Genomic DNA, 20,466 nt, shown 5'->3' on the forward strand with positions numbered 1-20,466 from the left:
TACTGTTGTCAATCCAGGTGTCCCCCGTCCCATATCTGTCCATTTCAATTTTTTCTCCCTAAGTGTAATACCTTACATTTCCCCGTGTTTAAATTCATTTCGTTAGTTTTTACCCAACTTTTTAATCTAGTTAAATCATTTTGAATTTTGATCCTGTCACCTGGGGTATTAGCTACGCCTCCTAATTTGGTGTCATCTGCAAATTTGATAAGCATGCCCCCTATTGTTTCATGTAAGTTATTGATAAAGATGTTGAATAGCACTGGGCCCAGGGAAGAACCCTATGGCACCCCACTGGTCACTTCTCTCCAGGATGAAGAGGAGCCATTGCTGGGCATCCTTTGGGTTCGGCTATCAACTAATTACAAATCCACCAAACAGTTGCATTATTTAGCTCACATTTTACTAGCTTGTTTGCAAGAATATCATGGGGGACCTTGTTAAAAGCCTTAATGAAATCAAGATATGCTACATCCACAGATTGCCCTTCATCTACCAAGCCAGTAAATTTATCAGAAAAGTAAGTAAGATTAGCCTGACATGACTTGTTTTCGATAAATGCATTTAAATATATAGATATATAGATATGCTCCAAAACTGTTCAAAATGTGTCCAAACAATTGCAGTTTGCTTCCCTTGACCCTACAAAGCCACAAAAGAAATCTAAAAAATTCAGCTGAAAATATTCCAAAATGGCAGCCATAAGTGACATCATGCCACATTAGGCACAGTGAAACACATTGGAGTGACCTGACAGATGGATGCAGGGAGGAAAAATGCCCCCTGCACAGTTTTCCACCCCTAAATTAGAGAGTTGAAAGACTGAAACATCACAGGAAGACAACAAGTAAAAATTAAAATTGTCTCCACAACTTCCTCAACCAAGGAAGTCCTACTACTACATGTAGGGGAAACAGCCATGTGGCCTCCACTACACAAGCCAGAAAATCTAGCAAGGGGAAGCATTCAAAGTGTTTGAACTGACAGAATGTAATCCCCCCCCCCCATAGCAACATTAGTAAACGAGTGTACTAGTATTCAGTATGTTGAACCATGGTGATTTTTGCATACTGAAATGATCCATGCCTGCATAAATGAATATGACCATAATATTTGAGAACAAGATGTCTTTAATGCACTATTCTATGAGAAATATAATCTGAAGCTTATTGCCTAGGTTTATATCATGCATTGGGATCTCCGTATCAAATATGTTCCTATCTGACATAAACTAAGCTAAAGTAAGCTTTATTAAAACTTTATTAATGTAAATATCTCATAGAGCCAAAATACAGCATTTATTTTTAATTAAACTAACGGCATAACCAGAGGGCTTTAATAATTGAAAATAGTTTTCAACCAGTGTGACTAGATTCCCAGGGTCATTATAAATAGCCATCATTATCTTCCACTAGGGATATAAGCATGAAATGCTAGCTATCTATCCATCCATCCATCTATCTATCTATCTATCTATCTATCTATCTATCTATCTATCTAATTATGATTCCTCCACTTACCTAAGTGCAAAGGACAATAAACAGAATTATATATATATATATACACACACACACACACAGTACTACAACAACCATAATACTACAGCAGAGATTAGAAGTCCACAGCTTGTGGCCCAAACACATCCTACAATATTCCTCTGAACTGCTGCTGGTGACACAAAGAATGAAGACATCAGCAGGAAGGAAGGCCATCCCTGCCTTGGGGGGAAAGGACTGGAGTCCATCTACCCAAGTAACGAGAAAAGATGCCTTTGAAAATATGGACTTTACTAATCTGTATTATCAGATCATGTCTTTCCTGAAGCAGAGAGGAAGCCAATCCCTCCTTACTAGAGAAAGAAGAGATGAACTCCTTCCAAGCCTAGGTGCCTACATTCAAAGAGCATACAAGGTGTATCCTCTGGTTATGCTTGTATATATGCATGTGAGAAAGACTGAATGGGTATGGACACATTAACTGAAGTGTGAATGGCTGAGTAGCATAGATAGGGAAGATGGTTACATGAGGCCAAGTGGATATTCTCCTTTAGGCAAAGTTAATTCCTTTTCAATGGATAGCAGAATACAACCCCAAGGCCTGGAGTGGATTTATCACCCCACTGACATGAAAGCCATCAGTTCCCAATGGCAAAACCCATTAACTCTAGACAGCATACCAAATGTAAACAAAACTGGCAGTTGCAATCCTGCAAAATCTGGAGGGCCAACCTTGAACAATTCCCATCCCAGTCTTAGAAATCAGGCAGGCTCATACAGTCACATACCCAAGATATGTGGGTCTTTAATCTGGACCAGAAACAAAGGTACAGTGAGAGTAACTAGTACAGAATAGTTAGTCCTGAAACTATTGTTATTGCATTCTGTATCAAAAGACTTGATATTGCAATTTGCATTTAAATGAAAACCACACATACAGCACATGATATCTATTTCTCTAATTTTTATATAGTATCATAGAACCCCAGGGTTAGAAAGGAACCCAAAGGTCATTTAATCCAACCCCTTGCTAGTGCAGGAATCCATTTGCTTATCCATATAACCAGAACGTGTTTCACTAAGCCATATGTCTTTTAAGATAGTTAGAAGTTGCCAAATCACATGCAGCTAATAAGAAGAATTTCTGAACCCAACACTATCTGTGTGTCCTTTTATGGTACCATATCAAGGATAACCCACAGATTTCACACCCAACTGTTGTGGGAGAAAGCAGTCCTGACAGGCCTTCTATCTTTTCAGAATTTAGTGTGGCTTAATTGATTTCACTGATCCACCATTTTCTCCAGATATGTGTTCAAACCAAAACATAACTGCTTTTTGAAACTGTCTGGAGCTGTAGAGATCACACTTCCTCGAGGGCTTGTTTAAGAAGAGCAAAGTTGACACCACATTATGAGTATCTAAGACCAAGGCCTTGCCCAGGCCAGTGAAAAGCACCGGGCTGTGGGCAGAGTCACGGTGTAGCATCTGCATGCTTCACGCTGTGACCCTGCCCCCATGGTGCAGTGCCCAAACAGTGCAGTGCGGAAGGAGCATCATCATGGAGCACCACCACACCTACGATGCCCCTTCTAGGATGCTGAAAAGAAGCTGCTTTTCGTGGTTTCTTTTTATGTGCTCTGGAGGCTGCCGCATGCAGTTGCCACGGCCCCAATCTAGGGCAAAAAGGAGCGACTGCATGCTGCCTGTCTGTATAGCCCCCAAGGTATCTGAACTGAGCTTCTTCAACAGCTATTTCACCTTCTTGCATAGCATGCCCCCCTTCAAATATATGTTCCTTTTGCCTGTCCAGATCTCATACTAGTCAGTTGAATGGTTTGACATTATATTTGAAGATGGATAAAAAATATTTGGTTCTACTTATACCTTAGTTAATTAGTTACACCCCCAGTCATTGTACCTTTTCTCTATAGGAAAAATGTTGTACTCCAATGCTCATTTTATTTTTCAATTTCTGCACCCTTTCCAGTCCTACAATATCCTTTTCCAGGTATAATGGCCAAGCCTATTATATTATTCCAAGTGTGGCCACACCACAGATTTATACATGGATATTTCAAGATTGGATGCTACCATTTCCTACCTTTCCTAATAACTACTAAAATCACCATTTTCATGTCTACTATTAAACAAGTCAATATCTTCACTAATCCTGCCTCCATGACTCTTGATTACAGGCCTCATCAGCATACAGTCGGCCCTCCATATTCATAGGTTCTGCATTCATGGATTCAACCAAACACAGCTTGAAAAAACTCCAATTTTTTTTTTTTAAAAAAGCAAATCTTTTAAGTACATCACCATTTTATATAAGTGACACCATTTTACTATACTATTGTATACAATGGGATTTGGGTATCCATGGGGTGGGGTCCTGAAACCAAACTCCAGCAGATACGGATCCAATGTACACAACTTTACCCTAATTTACTTTGAACTTCATCTGCACATTTAATTTTGACTATACTTTTATGATTGTTAAAAGGCAATAGTACCAATACAGATCCCTCTTCTCATTATTGTCACAAAAGAATGGCTCTTTCCTTCCTGTTCTTTAACCCACGAACAGAAAGGCAGGAAAGAGTGGCTTCCAGACATTTTGGGGGTTGGGTGTGCAGATGATGAATGTCCCCAGAGTTGTTGGAAGCCGCACAGAGAGCATGCCTGGCAGGAGAAAGCCAGCACAAGAAGGAGCGGGGGAAATCCACTCTTTGCTGGCATCCCATTCAGGATTGCAGCAGCAGCCTGGATCCAGATTGAGCCCATGTGGTTTCTGTAGACCTGCATCAATGGGGAGGTGGGGGGGGGGGTCCCACGCCCCATTTGCATGACCATATAGGAGGCACGTTTTCTTATCATATGTCCATTAAGTATTTGTTCAGCTTTGTCAAAAGCTATTTAAATGTTACGGTTTACAATGGCTGTCAAATAATTCAAAATTAGCAGTTCACAATTAACTTTTTCACAGGCCTTACTGCTATTAATTCAGCAAAACTAGTTCTTCTTCAGGCGTTGACCAATTCCTTCTATACCAATTACATAGAATAAGCCAGAGGTCCTGCACCCCATCTGAAAGTGGTGGTATGATAGCTGTTTCCAAATGTCTCATATCGAGGATATTTTTGGGGAGATTTGTGTATTTTTTAAGTTTAGGTTTGACAATTTCACAACTGGATTTTAAGAACTTTCAAGTGGATGCTGTCCAGAGCTGGTGATGGGTCCATTTTTGCTTGTTTCCATGTTTCAGCATCTCTTGTTATCTCTGTATGAACCTGCTCTTAATGCTTTGAACACAGGGCCCCATTGTAAAAAAACTCTTTAAAACTAGTACAGGAAAGAACATCTTGCAGATTATATTCAGCTGCTGATGTACAGTCGGCCCTCGCCTTCCGCGGGAATCCGTTCCGGATTCCCTCCGCGTAAGGTGAATTCCGCCTATGCTCAAGCCCCATTGGAAACAATGGGGCTCGTGCATGGCGGCGCGGCAGTGCGGCGGCGCGCGGGCGCAACGGGCGGTGCGCCGACCATTCAATTGAATGGACGCGCCACACCTTCCGCCCTGCGTGCGTCCCGCGGCTTGAGCGGTGTAAGCTCAAGTCCGCGTAAAGCGCGCCCGCATATGATGCGGGCGCACTGTAAAAGATTTCTGCAATATCTGGGTACCAAACAAACTCTGGTTGAAGACATAGCATCCTAGGTTTTTAAAAAAAATGAGGATCTATGGGGAAAAACAGATAGGCCAAAAGGGCCACTTGGAGTCGGGACCACTCGGAACCATGTGGGGCCTGTTCGCATCACGGCCATGACCTGCTGCATGCGCTGGCCCCAATGTGGGCCGCTGCCACGTTCAACCAGCATTCTGAAAAAGAGTGGATTTTTCTGCTTCTTTTTGAGTGGATATTGGTCCAGGTCTTTGGAAAAGAGCTGTGCACGGGGCAGCTTCCGGCCATGTTTCGGGCAGCATCGTGTGCACGCCCTGCACCCAATGCAGCCTTTATGGTGGCCCTTTTGGGCTGTCTGTTTGAAGCCTTTAATTCTCAAAACAAGTAATTTAAAAAAAAAATAATAACTTTTCCCTGTTATTTCAATTTTAAAAATTTACAGAATACCGATAAAGCAGTTTAGATGCTAGTAGATATCTTACATACCAATGTCAGTTTCCTTGTGATTCTTGATGTATTCAGCAAGTTCAAAATTTCCAGCAATTATTGCCACCTGAAAGATAACAACAGTTGGCAAGTCTAAGAAATGAACAAAAAATTCAATGAAGTCTTATATTCTATAAAGTTATACGTGTTCAAATTCCAAATGCAAATGCAGACAAAGATGGATCAAGTGTTTCATCACTATCATATCCTATGCTGTTGATTCTTGCACACTACCTATAAAACACATACTTTGAATTTATATGAACCTGTATTTTAACAGTGCAGGACTCATTTGATTTGATCAACCTGTGATTCGCAGAAATAGTTTCTCCTATTAGCCACAAAATTAGCAGGAATGTATTCAGCAACAAATCCTCCAGACACTGACATATTAGTTCATCAATGTACAGTGTATAAAAATAATGTTCCATCAATAGACAATAACAAATTACAATGCAAAAGCAAAGTAATTTATAATATAAAAACAGATAAAAATAAGGAGGCGCCTATTTGTATCACTTGTAAAGGTTCACTAGGATTTAGTCTGAACATTATATTTTTGCATTTATTTTGCACTAAAGGTTAATAGATAGATATTGTAATGCAAAAGGGGAGTAAAAAGAGCCAAGATTTCTGTCATTAATTGTGTCTATTACTGCTGTGCAAAGAACTTACTGCCAACCAAGAGGAAGAGAAACTTGGAAAAATACCAATGTGCTGTACTTTAAAGGAGAATTTTCATTTTAGAATGAATTCAGACAGCCACTTTGATTTTGTAAATGAAGATGGTTTTGGGGGTATATTTATCTAGTCTAACGGTTGTTTAGGAGTGAGTACTTCACATCTAACCTGTGTCATCTTTAAGACTTTCTCTAGAAAAATTTAAACACTTTCTTACTTTTGTCCTCTGAGATAAATGTGAAGAAAACAGCTATAGTCATAGATGTAACAAATTAAAATCAGGTACCTTGTAGTCATGGTTAAGTCTGAAATACTCTCTTTTGATATAGGCACCATTCCCTACAGGGTAGTGCAGAAAATAAACCAATGGACATCATATACAATGATAAGGTGCAGAAAAAATGAACTGTTTGGTAATGTCTGTTATAACAGAAATCATTACAATTCTATTGTTACTATGTACCTTCAAGTTGTTTCTGGTTTATGGAGACCCTAAAGCAATCCTATCACAGGGTTTTCTTGTTCATTGGAAGTTCTTCCTCTGAGACTGAGAGAATGTGACTTTCCCAAGGATACCCAGTCAATTTCGTTAACTGAGCAGGGATTCGAATTCTGGTTTCCACAGTCATAGTTCAATACTCAAACACTACACCATGCTGCCTCTCAATAGCATTACAATTTCAATCACTATAATTGATTAATACATGTTGTCAAACTAAACAGGACTTGATCCCATGAATATATTGATTACTCTCAATAATACAATCAGTACATTGATGTAACTATATCTGAGTACAGTGGATCCTTGTTATATGCTGGGGTTTGGTTCCAAGATCCCCCGTGTATAACAAAATCCGTGTATGCTCAAGTCCCATTAAGTATAATGACATAGCAAAATGGTGTCCCTAATAAAAAATGGAACATCAAGGTAAATTTATACTTTTTTGGAACATTTTCAAACCGTGTATGCTTAAATCCATGTATAAAAAATCCGTGTATAAGAAGGGCCGACTGTATAACATTATTGTAGGTTACAACATAAGCACTATCTGAACATTCACTGTCAATCAATGCACCACAGTATTAAGCAGTATATCATTACATTGTTTAGGTTGTAGGATTTCTGCAGCAGTGGAGCTATGCAAAATAAACATCTGTTTAATTCTGGCTGTTTGTGGCAGGACCCATTCATACAGCAAGTACCATTGATTTAAAGATAGGAACTGGGATTAAACATCGCCTCATATTCATACTATGAAAACAATTTATTTTAAGCAATCTGGCCTCTCATTCTTTATTACTCAGAACTAAAACCGTGGAGAGATATAACTATTAAATCTGAGACACATTTTTAAGATGACATAACATTTAATGGGAAGCAGTAAATTGTAGCCACAAAAATAGTAAATATGTTTTATAATTCCAGAGAGGGTAAGATTTTTATTAATATTGCTCAAACATTAAAGGAAAGAATGATAACTATTCCCTTCTGATCTTGACAGCTGCTCTCATTTTCAAGAAATCGTCAATCTCAGTTTAATTTATTTGAACATAACTGTAATGGGGCATCACTACGTAATGGCAAAAAAGGTGAAAACATGTTCACATTTTATGACAAAACAGGAATCAAGTGTAATTAAAAATGCAATTAACATGATTAATTCACTATCTGTGCAACTTGAGAGTGAAAGCTGAAAATCTTTTTTCTTTGCAGTTTAATAACTTCTACAATACTAGAAGTCTGCAGCCAAATTCATCACATCTGTAGTGTATATTCATGTTTTCACCTGTGTTTTTCAGGCAACAGCTTACCTGCTAGGAGGCATTGAGTCCAGTTTGGGGTTTAGTCCAAACTTTAAAAAATGTTGGAACTATTTGGGGGATTGTTCCTTTGAAGTATGGAGTACAAATTGGATGAGATTTACTACCTCATTAACATGGAAGCTATTAGAAACCACTGCTATCTACTCTACCCTATTATATTATGCCAGCCCTTTCTTTGCTTTCTTTCATAGCTTGTTCACTCTATATGCCCACAGTATGCATGCTCTTTTGACTGTGAGCACTGTTAGGCTTCCATCCTCAGAGACCCCTGTTTGACTTCTGTAAGTCTCTTGTGCTCTTTGCACTTTTACTTTCTTTTGTCTACCCATCCCTTCAGTTTCCATTTCTTACAAAAATGTGAAGGTGATTATACATACTGGTCACACCTCCCAGTGCTCATGCATATATGTTGGCTAAACCCATCTCCAATCAATATTATAATGAGCACTTGTGAGAAAGGGCTGATATTTCCAATTATGAGTTAGTGCTCCAGCCATATAGGGCCCTTTTTTCCACCTGTTGAATGTCTGGTAGGGGTGGACAACAGACCTAAGCCCTCTGACGTTATTTTGGTGTTATGGAAAAGGAAGAGTTATGCATCATACACATATGTATGTATGTACACACACATATATACAACACAATCGGCCCTCCACATTTGCGCGTTTCAGATGTGTGGTTCTATTTGTGATCTTGTAGCTGCTGCTTAACAAGGTACATCTCTTCCTCCCTCCCCCTCCCTCCCAGCCAGTTACAAGCAACACTGTGCCTTCTCCACTTTGCCAAACTTTGTATCCTCCTTATTTCCAAAGTCCTTCCCCTATGAATCTGATGTTAGCAGCTACCACCACAAAGGACCCACAAAGAGAAGGTATGGTGTTGTTTTTGTCTTGCCCGGAGGGAGCCAGGTGGTGCTTTTTATGGGAGAGGACTCATTCGTGGTTTTTTTTTGGGGGGGGGGGGGGGTTTCTAATATATTCTCGGTTTTTCCACTTTCACAGGGGGTCCTCTGCCCCTAACCTCCATGAATGTGGAGGGGTGTCTGTATCTTACTCAGCTAACTGATAGAAGGATAGCCACTACCCCATGGAGGATAAAGAAGGATAATTTTAATCTACACATTCACAATTCTGTATTAATATGTGTTCTAGTAAGCAATATTGCTTCCTAAAATTATATAAAACTTACTTTACAGAAAGCATAACTTACTTTGAAGTATGAGAAAGCAGAATAAACATAGTTTTGTACTTTATGGTTCAATAAAGTCTAACATCTCTAAAAATCCAGCTGTATGCATTTGTATCTAGTAGAATAAACCTGATACTATGGTGATTGATTATAATAATACAGCAAAATGCCACAAGTCCTGTTACCTATTATCAGGTCTTTTGAAGGAAGAACAATTTCAAGCCTACAAATTTGGTGAATACTGAAAGCTCTGTGTTTCAAAGTCTATAGCTGGTGTAAAAGATAGCCTCAAAAATCAAAATAAAATAAATCCAGCTAGCACCAAAGTCTCATGTAATTTCATACTGTACTGTATTGTCATTAATATATGCCTGTTTATTCAAGAAACAAAGAAAAATATTTCTCATGCAATTCTTTTGTGAAATATATTCCTCTGTAACACAACATTTTTTGTATTATCATCTTTCCTTATTAAAGCTGGAAAATACTTCAATAAAAATAAGGCAAAATACTGTATTATGTAAGGATAAAGTCATGTCCTACTCCAGGGGAGATGCTAAGGAGTGACATAATCAGAATCTATATACTGTATGTATGATTTTGGTGACCAGAGGGGCGGGATAAAAATAAATTTTATTATTATTATTATTATTATTATAGTATCAAAGGTGCTGTGTATTTAATTACTAGGTAGGACAGGAAATTTGAACTATGTAAGGGATACAAATCTGTGCACATTTCTTCTGTTGCCCAGTTATTCAAGATACAGAAATTCTTCGCCTACAAGTCAGGATAAACCCCTGGTGCTAATCTTAATCTTGAGAGATGGTCAAAGAAGAGGAGTGGGGAGGGGAGGGAGACTGTGGGGAAAAGGAAATCAAATGCTCTCCAAATTAAGTCAGTAAATCCTTAAAGGCAAAAACCAGTACTCTGAATAGTCTTTCACTCACTGGAAGCCTGTGCAGTTGATTTAGTTGAGTACATTTCTGCTGTTTCACATCCACAGGCTCTTAGATTTTGTGCCAGGAGTGAACAATTGAGAAAACTGAAAAAAAGCATCCATGTTATGTAGATATTATGATAGATAAAAAACTTGTAAACCAGAACAACAGTATGTTGAAATTGTTGTCCTCATGACAAAAATTGTTGTACAATATTAATCATTTTTAGTACTGAATGGGATGGATCCTTGTTGTTGTCAACTGCTGTCAAGTCAACTTCAAGTTATGGCAATCCTATCTATGAATGAGAAACCTCCAAATCACCCTTTCATCAACACTTGATCATCTGTTGATGACAGGAGTGAATCCTACTCTGTTGAGATTATATGAAATTGCTACCTCAACACTTGCAGCAACTCAGGGGGGAAAAGCATGAGCCAGCATTTGAGTAATTTGTAAATTCAAATAAAGCTACATGGAGCTTAGAATTTTATTTTCAAAAATGAGTTACCTTAAAAGTTTTATACCCAAGTAATCTGTCACCACTATAGTTGTCATTATAAAAAAGCAACGTTTTTAAAATAGTAGGCTTTTAGTTACCTTTTCAAAACTGAGCACAAATAGGGCATCGTGGAACAACCGCCCCCCCCCCCCAATCTGTAGTTACCACTGTACCTTGGTGACTGGGGAAAGGAATTGCTTACAATAAGTGCCTATTTGTATATAGTTACTTTAAACCTCTGGCCCTGGCTAAATTGAAACAGAGATAATGGCATAGAAATGATATAGTATAATAAACCTATAAAAAGATTTTAACAAGGTTCTGATGCTACCAAGAATGTAAAGTGATTTCAAAATGACAAGATTATTTCAGAAAGTAATTCATCTAATGTGTCTTTAAGCACATGAATTTATCACTTGACTATGACTTTTGGTGGGGAGTTTACTACCTGTATTTAACTTGTACTGAAGCATATTGAAATTTGTAGACATGCATGTGCTTTTAAAGTAGGTACCTGTTTCTAGGAAACTGACTACTGGACAGTAGAAACAGATTTTCCATGTCCTTTTGCTGGTTAACACTTATGCTGCAATACTGCAGAGACAAATCTCCACCTCCTCCTACAGATTTCAACTTTAGAACATTTATCTGGGTAACGGTCACCTTTTATTGATGCCTGTGTACTGATACTCTCTCTCTCTCATATGCACACTTCTTTTTATAATAATTATTTACACTGTTTTTTCCTCCAATTCCCTTCCCTTTTTTTCTTCCTCTTTTTTTCCTTTTCCTGTCCTTATATGATTTACATACAATGAAAATGCATTCAAAACCATGTCAGATTATTGTTAGTTTAGCAGAAATAAAATGGTTTTATGTTCAGCCTAGAAATAAAACAGCAGTCTCTGGCTATTTTCTGCTGAACTCCAGAATTTGTGTAGGCGGTTCAGATTATTTAACAGATGAAAAGGACTAGAAAAACCAGTCAGATTAAACGTTTTTGTGTGTGATTATTTCTGAAATGTCTGGATACATTTCAAACTGGCTTCAAGCCTAGTTTAAGAATGCAGATTGCCTCAGTTACCTTAGATCCATTCTAGGAAAGGGCCACCAGGCCTTGGGAATTTTCCTGGGCCTTCTCCTGTTGAGCACCAGAACCAGTGAATAACCCTCTTAAAATGCATTAATATATTTGCTCCAGTTATTCCGGGAAGAACTGGAGTCCTCCATTCCAACACTGTTTGAAATGTGCCCCGCTCTTCTACTCTGTCAGTTGCTCACTCTGAGGTCAGAATAAGTTGCCCAGCCATGATTGAGGCTGGGCAACCTTTTCTAGTCTCAGAGCAAAGCAACCCACCGTCTAGGCATCGACTAGGGGTAGCATGACCCTGTTGATGCTGTAAGACTTCTCAGCAGCTTTTGACACGATCACTCATAACATGCTGTTGGGAACACCTGAGAGAGTTAGGAATTGGGGGCAGTGCACTGCAATAGTTCCATTTCCTCCTTTCAGGCAGATTCCAAAGGGTGATGAGCGGGGGCAGTTGCTCTTCAAAAATAGAGCTTAATTGTGGCATCTCCCAAGATGCCATCCTGTCCCCAATGCTATTCAACATATATATGAAGCCACTGGGAGAGCTCATCTGGAGACATGGGACTGGAAGACAGAGGTACTCACTGGGGGACCTGGAAACTGTGGCACATGCACTGGTAACCTCACAACTCAATTTCTGCAGTGCGCTCTACATGGGGCTACTCTTGTGTTTAACCCGGAAACTCCAAATAACACAGAACATGGCAGTCAGGTTGGTCACTGGAAAATTATTACTGTGATGGTGGACACACCAGGTGGCTCAGGACACATATATGAGCAGCCGTCCGGTATCAGAACAGAGGGCCTTTGCAATGGGAGAGGGTCCAGGCAATGACACTCTGTGCTGCCTTGTACCAGTGCAGCCAGGACTCTTGACTGAATTGTTAATTATTTTATTTATCTCCATCCAGGTTAGAGAACAATTGCACTCCTTGCCTTAGTCTGCTGCTAGGACTTGTTTTGCTGCTAGCTGGCATTAGCCTACCTTGTTTGCAACTTCATGAGTGTACCCATTCCCCATATGATTTCAACTATGGCCTTGCCATGAGCGCTGGGAAACAATTTTGCCAGGAAGCAACTTGCTCATCAAGTTTTTCTACACAGTAAGTAATGCTCTTTTCTTGTCACAGCCTAACAGTGTGATGACTTGTTCACATTGGACAGGATCTATTTTTGTTGCAAGCAAGTAGATTTATTCCAAAAGAAGAAAGGATTCCTGCTGGGGAAAGGGAACTACACCTTTTAGGAAATACACAACTCATGGTTCACATGCAGAGCTCACTCCCAGATTTTCTAGGAGGAACCACATAGCAGTCCATGCTACAGTTCTCCCCACTCCCAACATCCCAAATGGATCGTCCCCCAGGGAGAATGGGCATCAAGCTTTTCAAAGACTAGAGCCATGCTCTATTTTCCAAATTCCACTTTAATCAACACAGATGTGGCCATTTTCATCTCAAAAGGACCCTTACGGCCATTTATTCTTACACACACATACACAGCTATAGCTGTTAGGAGCACAAAACAACTTATTCTAAAACAGCTGCACTAGTACCAATATGTCTCTGGGTTAAAATCAGGGTATTGTTTTTGACCTATGCCATCCAAATCTGTATCAGGGAAAATATTCTCTTGGAAGATGGTTCTATGAATTTTGAATCAACCATCCAAGACCCTCAGAAAGCTAAATTAGCATCCACAAGGCCCTTTCCATATAGCACTGGAATTTTGGAATACACCATCCCAGAAAGTTTCTTTGTCCTCTTTCCTTAAACCTGTTCAGAGGCGAGGAAAAGTTGTTCGTTTGACTCAACATTTAAGAACCAAGCCCTTTAGAAATATATATGAATGTCTGTTTATTTATTTATTTTTTATTGCTTTTTTGTTATTATAAACTTGTTATGGGATGTGGTGGCTTAGTGGTTAAGATGCCAGTTCTGATGATCAGAAGATCGGAAGGTTGGCAGTTCAAGGCCCAAGTGCTGCATGATGGGGTGAGCTCTTATCACTAGTCCGCATTTCTGCCAACCTAGCAGTTCAAAAGCATGCAAATGCAAGTAGATAGATAGATACCACTTCTCAGTGGGATGGTAACAGCAATCGGTGCAGTCATGCTGGCCACATGACCAGAGCAGTGAACGCTGGCTCTTTGGCTTAGAAACAGAGATGAGCACGGGCCCCTACAGTTGATTATGACTAGACATTCATGTCAAGGGACTACTTTTATCTTTACCTTTAAACTGGTCACATTTGCATGTTTTTAATTGTATTGTGCTTTTAATCTGTAAGCCACTTCGAGTCAAAAAATTTGGGGGGAAGTGGGATATAAATAAATAACACCATCATCTTCTTCACTGGATAAATTTGTTGATAGGCAACTGTCTATATAATATTAAAAAACATGTTGTGTGCCTTCAAGTTGTTCCTGACTTATGATGACCCTAAGGCAAACCTATCATGGGGTTCTGCTGACAAGATTTGTTCAGAGGGAGTTCACTTTTTTCTTCCTTTGAGGCTGGAGGAGTGTGACCTGTGCAAGGTCACCCAGTGGGTTTCCATGGATGAGAAGGAACTATGGTCTCCAGAGATGCAGTGCAACACTCAAACCGCCATACCTGTCCAAATATCCCACTTTTTTGTGTCTTTAGTTTTCTTATATTTGAGCACATTGTTATTGTTGCTGTTGTTGTTACATAGTCCAATGGTGAAACCACTAAACCATGCTGGTTCTGCAAATAAATGTAAATAAATATATCTAGAGTTCTTCAATTATATATGATATACAAGTGAAAGGTATCTGACCTCTTTGTCTTGTAAATATGCACAGATAGAGAAATAGAGAGAGTATAGTTGGAGAGAGCCAGCATGGCATGGTGGTTTGAGTGTTGAACTATGACTCTGAAAATGAGGGTTTGATTTCCTCTCAGCCATGAAATCCACTGGGTGACCTTGGGCAAGTCACATGCTTTCAGCCTTAGGGGAAGACAATGGCAAACCTCCTCTGAACAAAACTTGCCAAGAAAACCCCACAACAGGGTTGCTTTAGTGTTAGAAATAATTTGAGGGCTCACAATAACAACAAACAGCTGGACATGTCACTCAAAATTTTATGGTTAGAATCCTGTTGTTGACACATATAGGTATCCTTGTTACAACAGCACATGCATTCTTTTGAGACACTGCAGAAGGAGGTATTCCATGGAAGAGTAACCAGGGTACTCTATACCTCCAGCCATTGATCAGCTGTGGAAAATGCTCAGATGCATGTCCAGTGGATAAGAAGTGGTCTTACACTGGATGCTCCTTTTTTCCCAATGCGTGAGGGCAGTCGGAACTCTTCCAATGCACTCCTGTCACGGATAAAAAAATGGTAGTGGAGCTGTACCTGTGAGCTGCCTGGCTGCTGTTGCGTATACATTTGTTAAGATTCTTCAAGTCCCATTTTTCTAGGCTGAGCAATACTGAAAGAACCACCCAAGGTTACCATGTTCACTTACAATGAAATGTAAGTTAAGTTGATGGATATACCAAAAACAAAAAAAAAAAAAAAACAAAAACAAAAAAACCCCACAGTACGATAAAGAGTTGGGATTTTGTCTGCACATTTTTTTTTTGGTTTGGGAACCAAACCAACTTAACATTTAGTGCATATTATATCTTTTTTAAATCTATTTTATTGAACATGAATTTCTAGGTTGAACTATAATAGTAACATTTCTCCAGCACAGTAAGCAAACTTGTTCCATTGCTCTGAAATATCCAATAGAATAAGACATCTATAGACCTTGCTTCTAACTACATTTTAAAACTGCAGTTTTAGACAACATTACAACGTGAACTGTTGCACCTATAAAGAAGATTAAAAATTAATTATAGTGTGGTTCTTATTTGGACACTGAGTTTCCTGGTATAATAGATGTGAATGTACTTCAACAACATATTACAATTAAAACACACAAATAATACAGGGGAACCAACTAAATAGCTGTTAAGTTAGAATACATTAAGGTATTTTAAAAGTTTTTCCTGTTCCCAAAACAAGAAATTCTATTTTTTTACAGTGCACCTTGAACAACATTTATGTTCTAGTCCCAGAATATTTTACATCTAAGGTGACATATTCAGCATTTCAGTATTATTCTTTTCTTCTTCTTCTTAACCAGTCAAATAACTTTAAAAATTATACACTTTTTAAATATTTTATTTTGATATGGACAAATAACCTGTATACAAATATCAACCATGATATGAAAAGTATTCACAGCCTGATTAACTTATTAGCTCTCAGTTTACACAGTCTCTCTCTCTCTCTCTCTCTCTCTCTCTCTCTCTCACACACACACACACACACTCTCACACACACACTTATTAATCATCTTATCCTTCCATTTCTGCTGTGCCATACTAATTCTCTTGCCTGTACTGCTGTTCTCTTGGTAAACATTACCTTTTGGATGCTGCCGACAGGCTATCTGGAGGAATGCAATTTCATCTTCTGTCCTTGATAATACAGAGAATGCTAATGTTACCCTCCTTCTATTGGTCTTTTGAATGTGATTTCTTTTTACCATTGGATTTTTTTTCAGTCAGAATTCATACTGACTATGTTCCAAAATTTAGCACTACATGTATACTGTGCACAAAAAATTCTCCTAGCAACTCTGGCTTAGAGTCTAGCATTTTCCTTATTCAAGTTGTGATTCACTCTGCCATCTGTAGACAGATATTGACAGGCACTAGTCTCAGAATAGCTATTATACATTTGTTCAAAAACTAGTTTTAGCATCTGGAAATATAAACCATGGGGAATGTACAACAGTTATATATCAGACTAGTCTACATTTGCTAAAATATTGCACTATTACTTACTGAAAGGGCTGAGTTTTTCATTATGCAGTTTTGCGATGATAAACATGTACTTTATTTTTATAGCATAAAAAGACACTTTAGAAATATAATTACTGTACTGCCAAATTTGTTCCAAAGGCTACTCCTCTAAGAATAACCACTCTGTGATGTCTTACAGATGAATAACTGCAGACAAGCTTTTCACAACAAAGCTTCACAGTAGACAAATCCAAAAGATAGGCTTTTCCATATACCGTATTTTCCGGCGTATAAGTTGACTAGGCGTATAAGACGACCCCCAACTTTTCCAATTAAAATATAGAGTTTGGGATATACTTGCCGTATAAGAATATCCCCCTTCCAACGCACACCAAATAAAAATTTAAAAAACATCAGATTTGATTTCAATATGGTAATTTTAATTCAAATGCTTATGACATGCAGGTACTTTGCAGGAAAACTTGTTGTATACAAAGCCTGCTTGGATTGGTCAGCCCTCCCTGCCTGTCCAGCCCTCCCTGTCTCCAAGACTATCAGAGCAGTAGCGCAAACACGGCTCTTTTTTCCATACCCCGGGCATCCTGCACACCTGCAGCTTGCTCCGCCCTTCACTTACACCTTCCCAGTGAGGCACCCCCTCACCTCATCATTGGGACCATGTTAAGTCACTTCTTTCTACGAATCCTGGTGAATGGATTTTCTTCTGACATACTTGTATAGTGCCACCATTGCTGCTTTCATACGGTCTTCCGCATATGGTGGGGATGCGGCCGTGGCCGTTTTTGAGCTCCCCTACCATATGCGGCGACTGCAAATTCTCCAGTCCGGTTCGGAAGTTTCAGCACCTGCCCTATAAGACAACACCCGGTGTATAAAACGACCCCCGACTTTTGAGAAGATTTTCCTGGGTTAAAAAGGAGTCTTATATGCCAGAAAATACAGTAATCATGCCCATCGTTTAATACAGTCTTCAAAAAGGGGACAGAGTCACAGCTGGTGAAACCACAGAATAGGGCCTTTTCTGTGGCACCAAACTTCCTGTAGAATTCTCTCCACTAAACACTGTAGCCTAATGTCTTTTTTGCTCAATTTCAGATGAGCTCTTCAAATTGTTTTGTTCCAAATGGCTTTTGTTTTTCAAAAGGCACACAGTTTTTGAAAATTCTCACCTGTTCTTAAATCTGCTGTTTGTAAAGTTCCACTAGTGTTTTAAGTCTTAATGAAAAGTTACCTTGTAATTATAATTATAATTTATAAATTTGTTATTAACAGCCCTCGAGTCAATCTCGACCCATGGCGACCCTGCTGATGAGACATCTCCAAAACCCTCTGCCCTCCACTGCTCTGCTCAACTCCTGCAAACTCATACTGTGATCTCTTTAACAGAATCCATCCATCTTATATTTGGCTTTCCTCTCTTTCTACTTCCCTCTATCTTTTCTAGCATTACTGTTTTTTCCAATGATTCATGACTTCTCATGATGTGTCCAAAGTACGACAACCTATGTTTTGTCATCTTAGCTTCTAGGGAAATTTCTGTCTTGATCTGCTCTAGGACCCATTTCTTTGTCTTTATGGCTGTCCATGGAATCCTTAGCACTCTTCTCCAGCATCACATTTCAAATGAGTTGATTTTTATCCTATCCTCCTTCTTAAGTGTCCAGCTCTCAGATGGCAATAGGGAATACAATGGCTTGTATGATTCTAACTTTTGTGCTCAATTGTATATCCTTGCCATTTAGGATCTTCTCTAGTTCTTTCAGAGCTGTCCTATTCTTAATCTTCTTCTGATTTCCTGGCTGCAGTCTCAATGTCTATCAATGTTTGATCCCAGATATGAGAATTCAAATTTGTGTAGGTTCTCAATCGTCATTATTTTTGCTTTATGTTAAGCCTGCCTTTGCACTTCCTTCCTTGATCTTTCTTAGTAGCTGTTCTAGGTTTTTGAGGTTTTCTGCTAGTATTATGGTGTCACATGCATATCTCAGATTGTTGATATTCCTTCCTCCTATTTTCACTCTTCTGTCTTCTGTGTCCAAGCCTGCTTTTCTTACAATATGTTCTGCATATAAGTTGAAAAAGTAAGGTGGTAAGATGCAGCCTTGTCTGACTCTTTTGCCAATTGGGAACCATTCTGTTTCTCCATGTTCTGTTCTGACAGTAGCTTCTTGTCCTGAGTACTGATTCCTCATCAAGACTATCAGATGTGTTGGTACTCCCATGTCTTTAAGGGTGTTCCATAGCCTTTCATGATCTATGCAGTCAAAGGCTTTGCTATACTCTATAAAGCACATGCTGATCAAACTAAATGTATTCAATTTATAATGCCATCTTTCTCACAGTACAAGATCCATGTAAATAATGTAAAGTATTATTTGAAATTGAACATTCAAAAAAAACATTATTTCAAAGGATATAGGGAAGTTATATGGTCAAACTACACATTAATATAAAATGCACCATCACTTTTAGTGTGTCCTTTCTTAAAATATACCTACAGAGATGACAGAGGACTGCAAATCAAAGTGAAAGGAGGTTCATCCTTTCCTACTAGCCAACAGTCCTGACAAAAACCTCTGCTACATGCTGCTGGAGGAAACCGTTATTGAGACAATCCTGATTTCTTCCTGCAGAGCAAGAAAAACAAACAAAAAGCCAACTTCTAATTGGCATCATGTATTTAGCACAACATGCAGGTAGCTTACAAATTGACTCTATGATGCTATGCCTGGCTTTTTGGTTTCTCATCCCATCTTCAATTAGAAAGTGATTATTGCCACATGTAGCTGTGGCATTACATTACCAATAATGGCTCTACAGCCCATTTTTACTACTTCTTTTATATCCTGTAGGACTTATAGACCGACAGAGTTTCAACATCATTCTGAATATTTTCAGCTGATATAATCACAATTGCCTCCTGTGTGAAGAAAGTTGAGTAAGTTGGTCCTAGTAAGCTCTTTATTAACCACAAAATAATTTCAAGTCCTGCTGCAATCTGTTAAGCACATTTGGTTCTCAGAGCATGTAACAGTTGCAGTCCTAGCATCCCAATCCTTTTTTTTCATGCTGCATTGATGTACCACATCTGATGAAGATTGTAGGTAGCTGCTGTAGTAACAGTGAGAAATACTGCTATATTGCTTAAATATACCAGTCAAACTAGGGAGATAACATTCTGCATTCTGGGAATTCATGTCTCCTGTAACCATCTAATTGTTATAAAAATCTCCATGTATCCATTCTTGGCAGAACTCTTCGCAGAATGTTTTTCTGATAACCAGTGAAAGTACACATTCGGTTTCGGGCATCACAGTTCTGCCATATTAGTGCATTTGTAACATGGACAACTGCACTGAGTGTGCAACTTTGTGTCTGCAAAAAGGATGAAGTACACACCATTATATGCATATTCACTTCATGACCATGGCTGACTGACTGTAAGATTTATTTTGATGTGGTAGATGTTGCTGGATGCTATGAGTTCAGTCATCAGAATCAAAGCTGGTCTTCAATCCAATAGCAATAGCAAGTACATTTCTATACCACTTATCAGTGCACTTAAGCACTCCCTAAGTGGTTTACAATGTGTAAGCTAACTGCCCCCATCAAGCTGAATATTCATTTTAGTGACCTTAGAAGGATGCCAGGCTGAGTTGACCTTGAGCCCCTGGCTGGTATTGAACTTACCCACCTTGTAGTTTGTGAGTGAGTGGCTGCAGTA

The 20,466-nt window shown here is 38.9% G+C and overlaps 1 protein-coding gene across 3 annotated transcripts in view; it reads right to left on the reverse strand.

Moving 5' to 3' along the window:
• SHANK2 (SH3 and multiple ankyrin repeat domains 2) overlaps nt 1-20,466 on the reverse strand; it is a 489,211-nt gene that overhangs the window by 330,290 nt on the left and 138,455 nt on the right. For all 3 annotated transcript variants that reach the window (XM_042469292.1, XM_042469286.1, XM_042469278.1), the window contains exon 10: nt 5,666-5,732. In XM_042469292.1, coding sequence (XP_042325226.1) covers nt 5,666-5,732 — 67 coding nt within the window. The remainder of the gene's footprint in view (nt 1-5,665; nt 5,733-20,466) is intronic.

This window comes from Sceloporus undulatus, chromosome 1 (assembly GCF_019175285.1).
Source record: "Sceloporus undulatus isolate JIND9_A2432 ecotype Alabama chromosome 1, SceUnd_v1.1, whole genome shotgun sequence".
NCBI lineage: Eukaryota > Metazoa > Chordata > Lepidosauria > Squamata > Phrynosomatidae > Sceloporus > Sceloporus undulatus.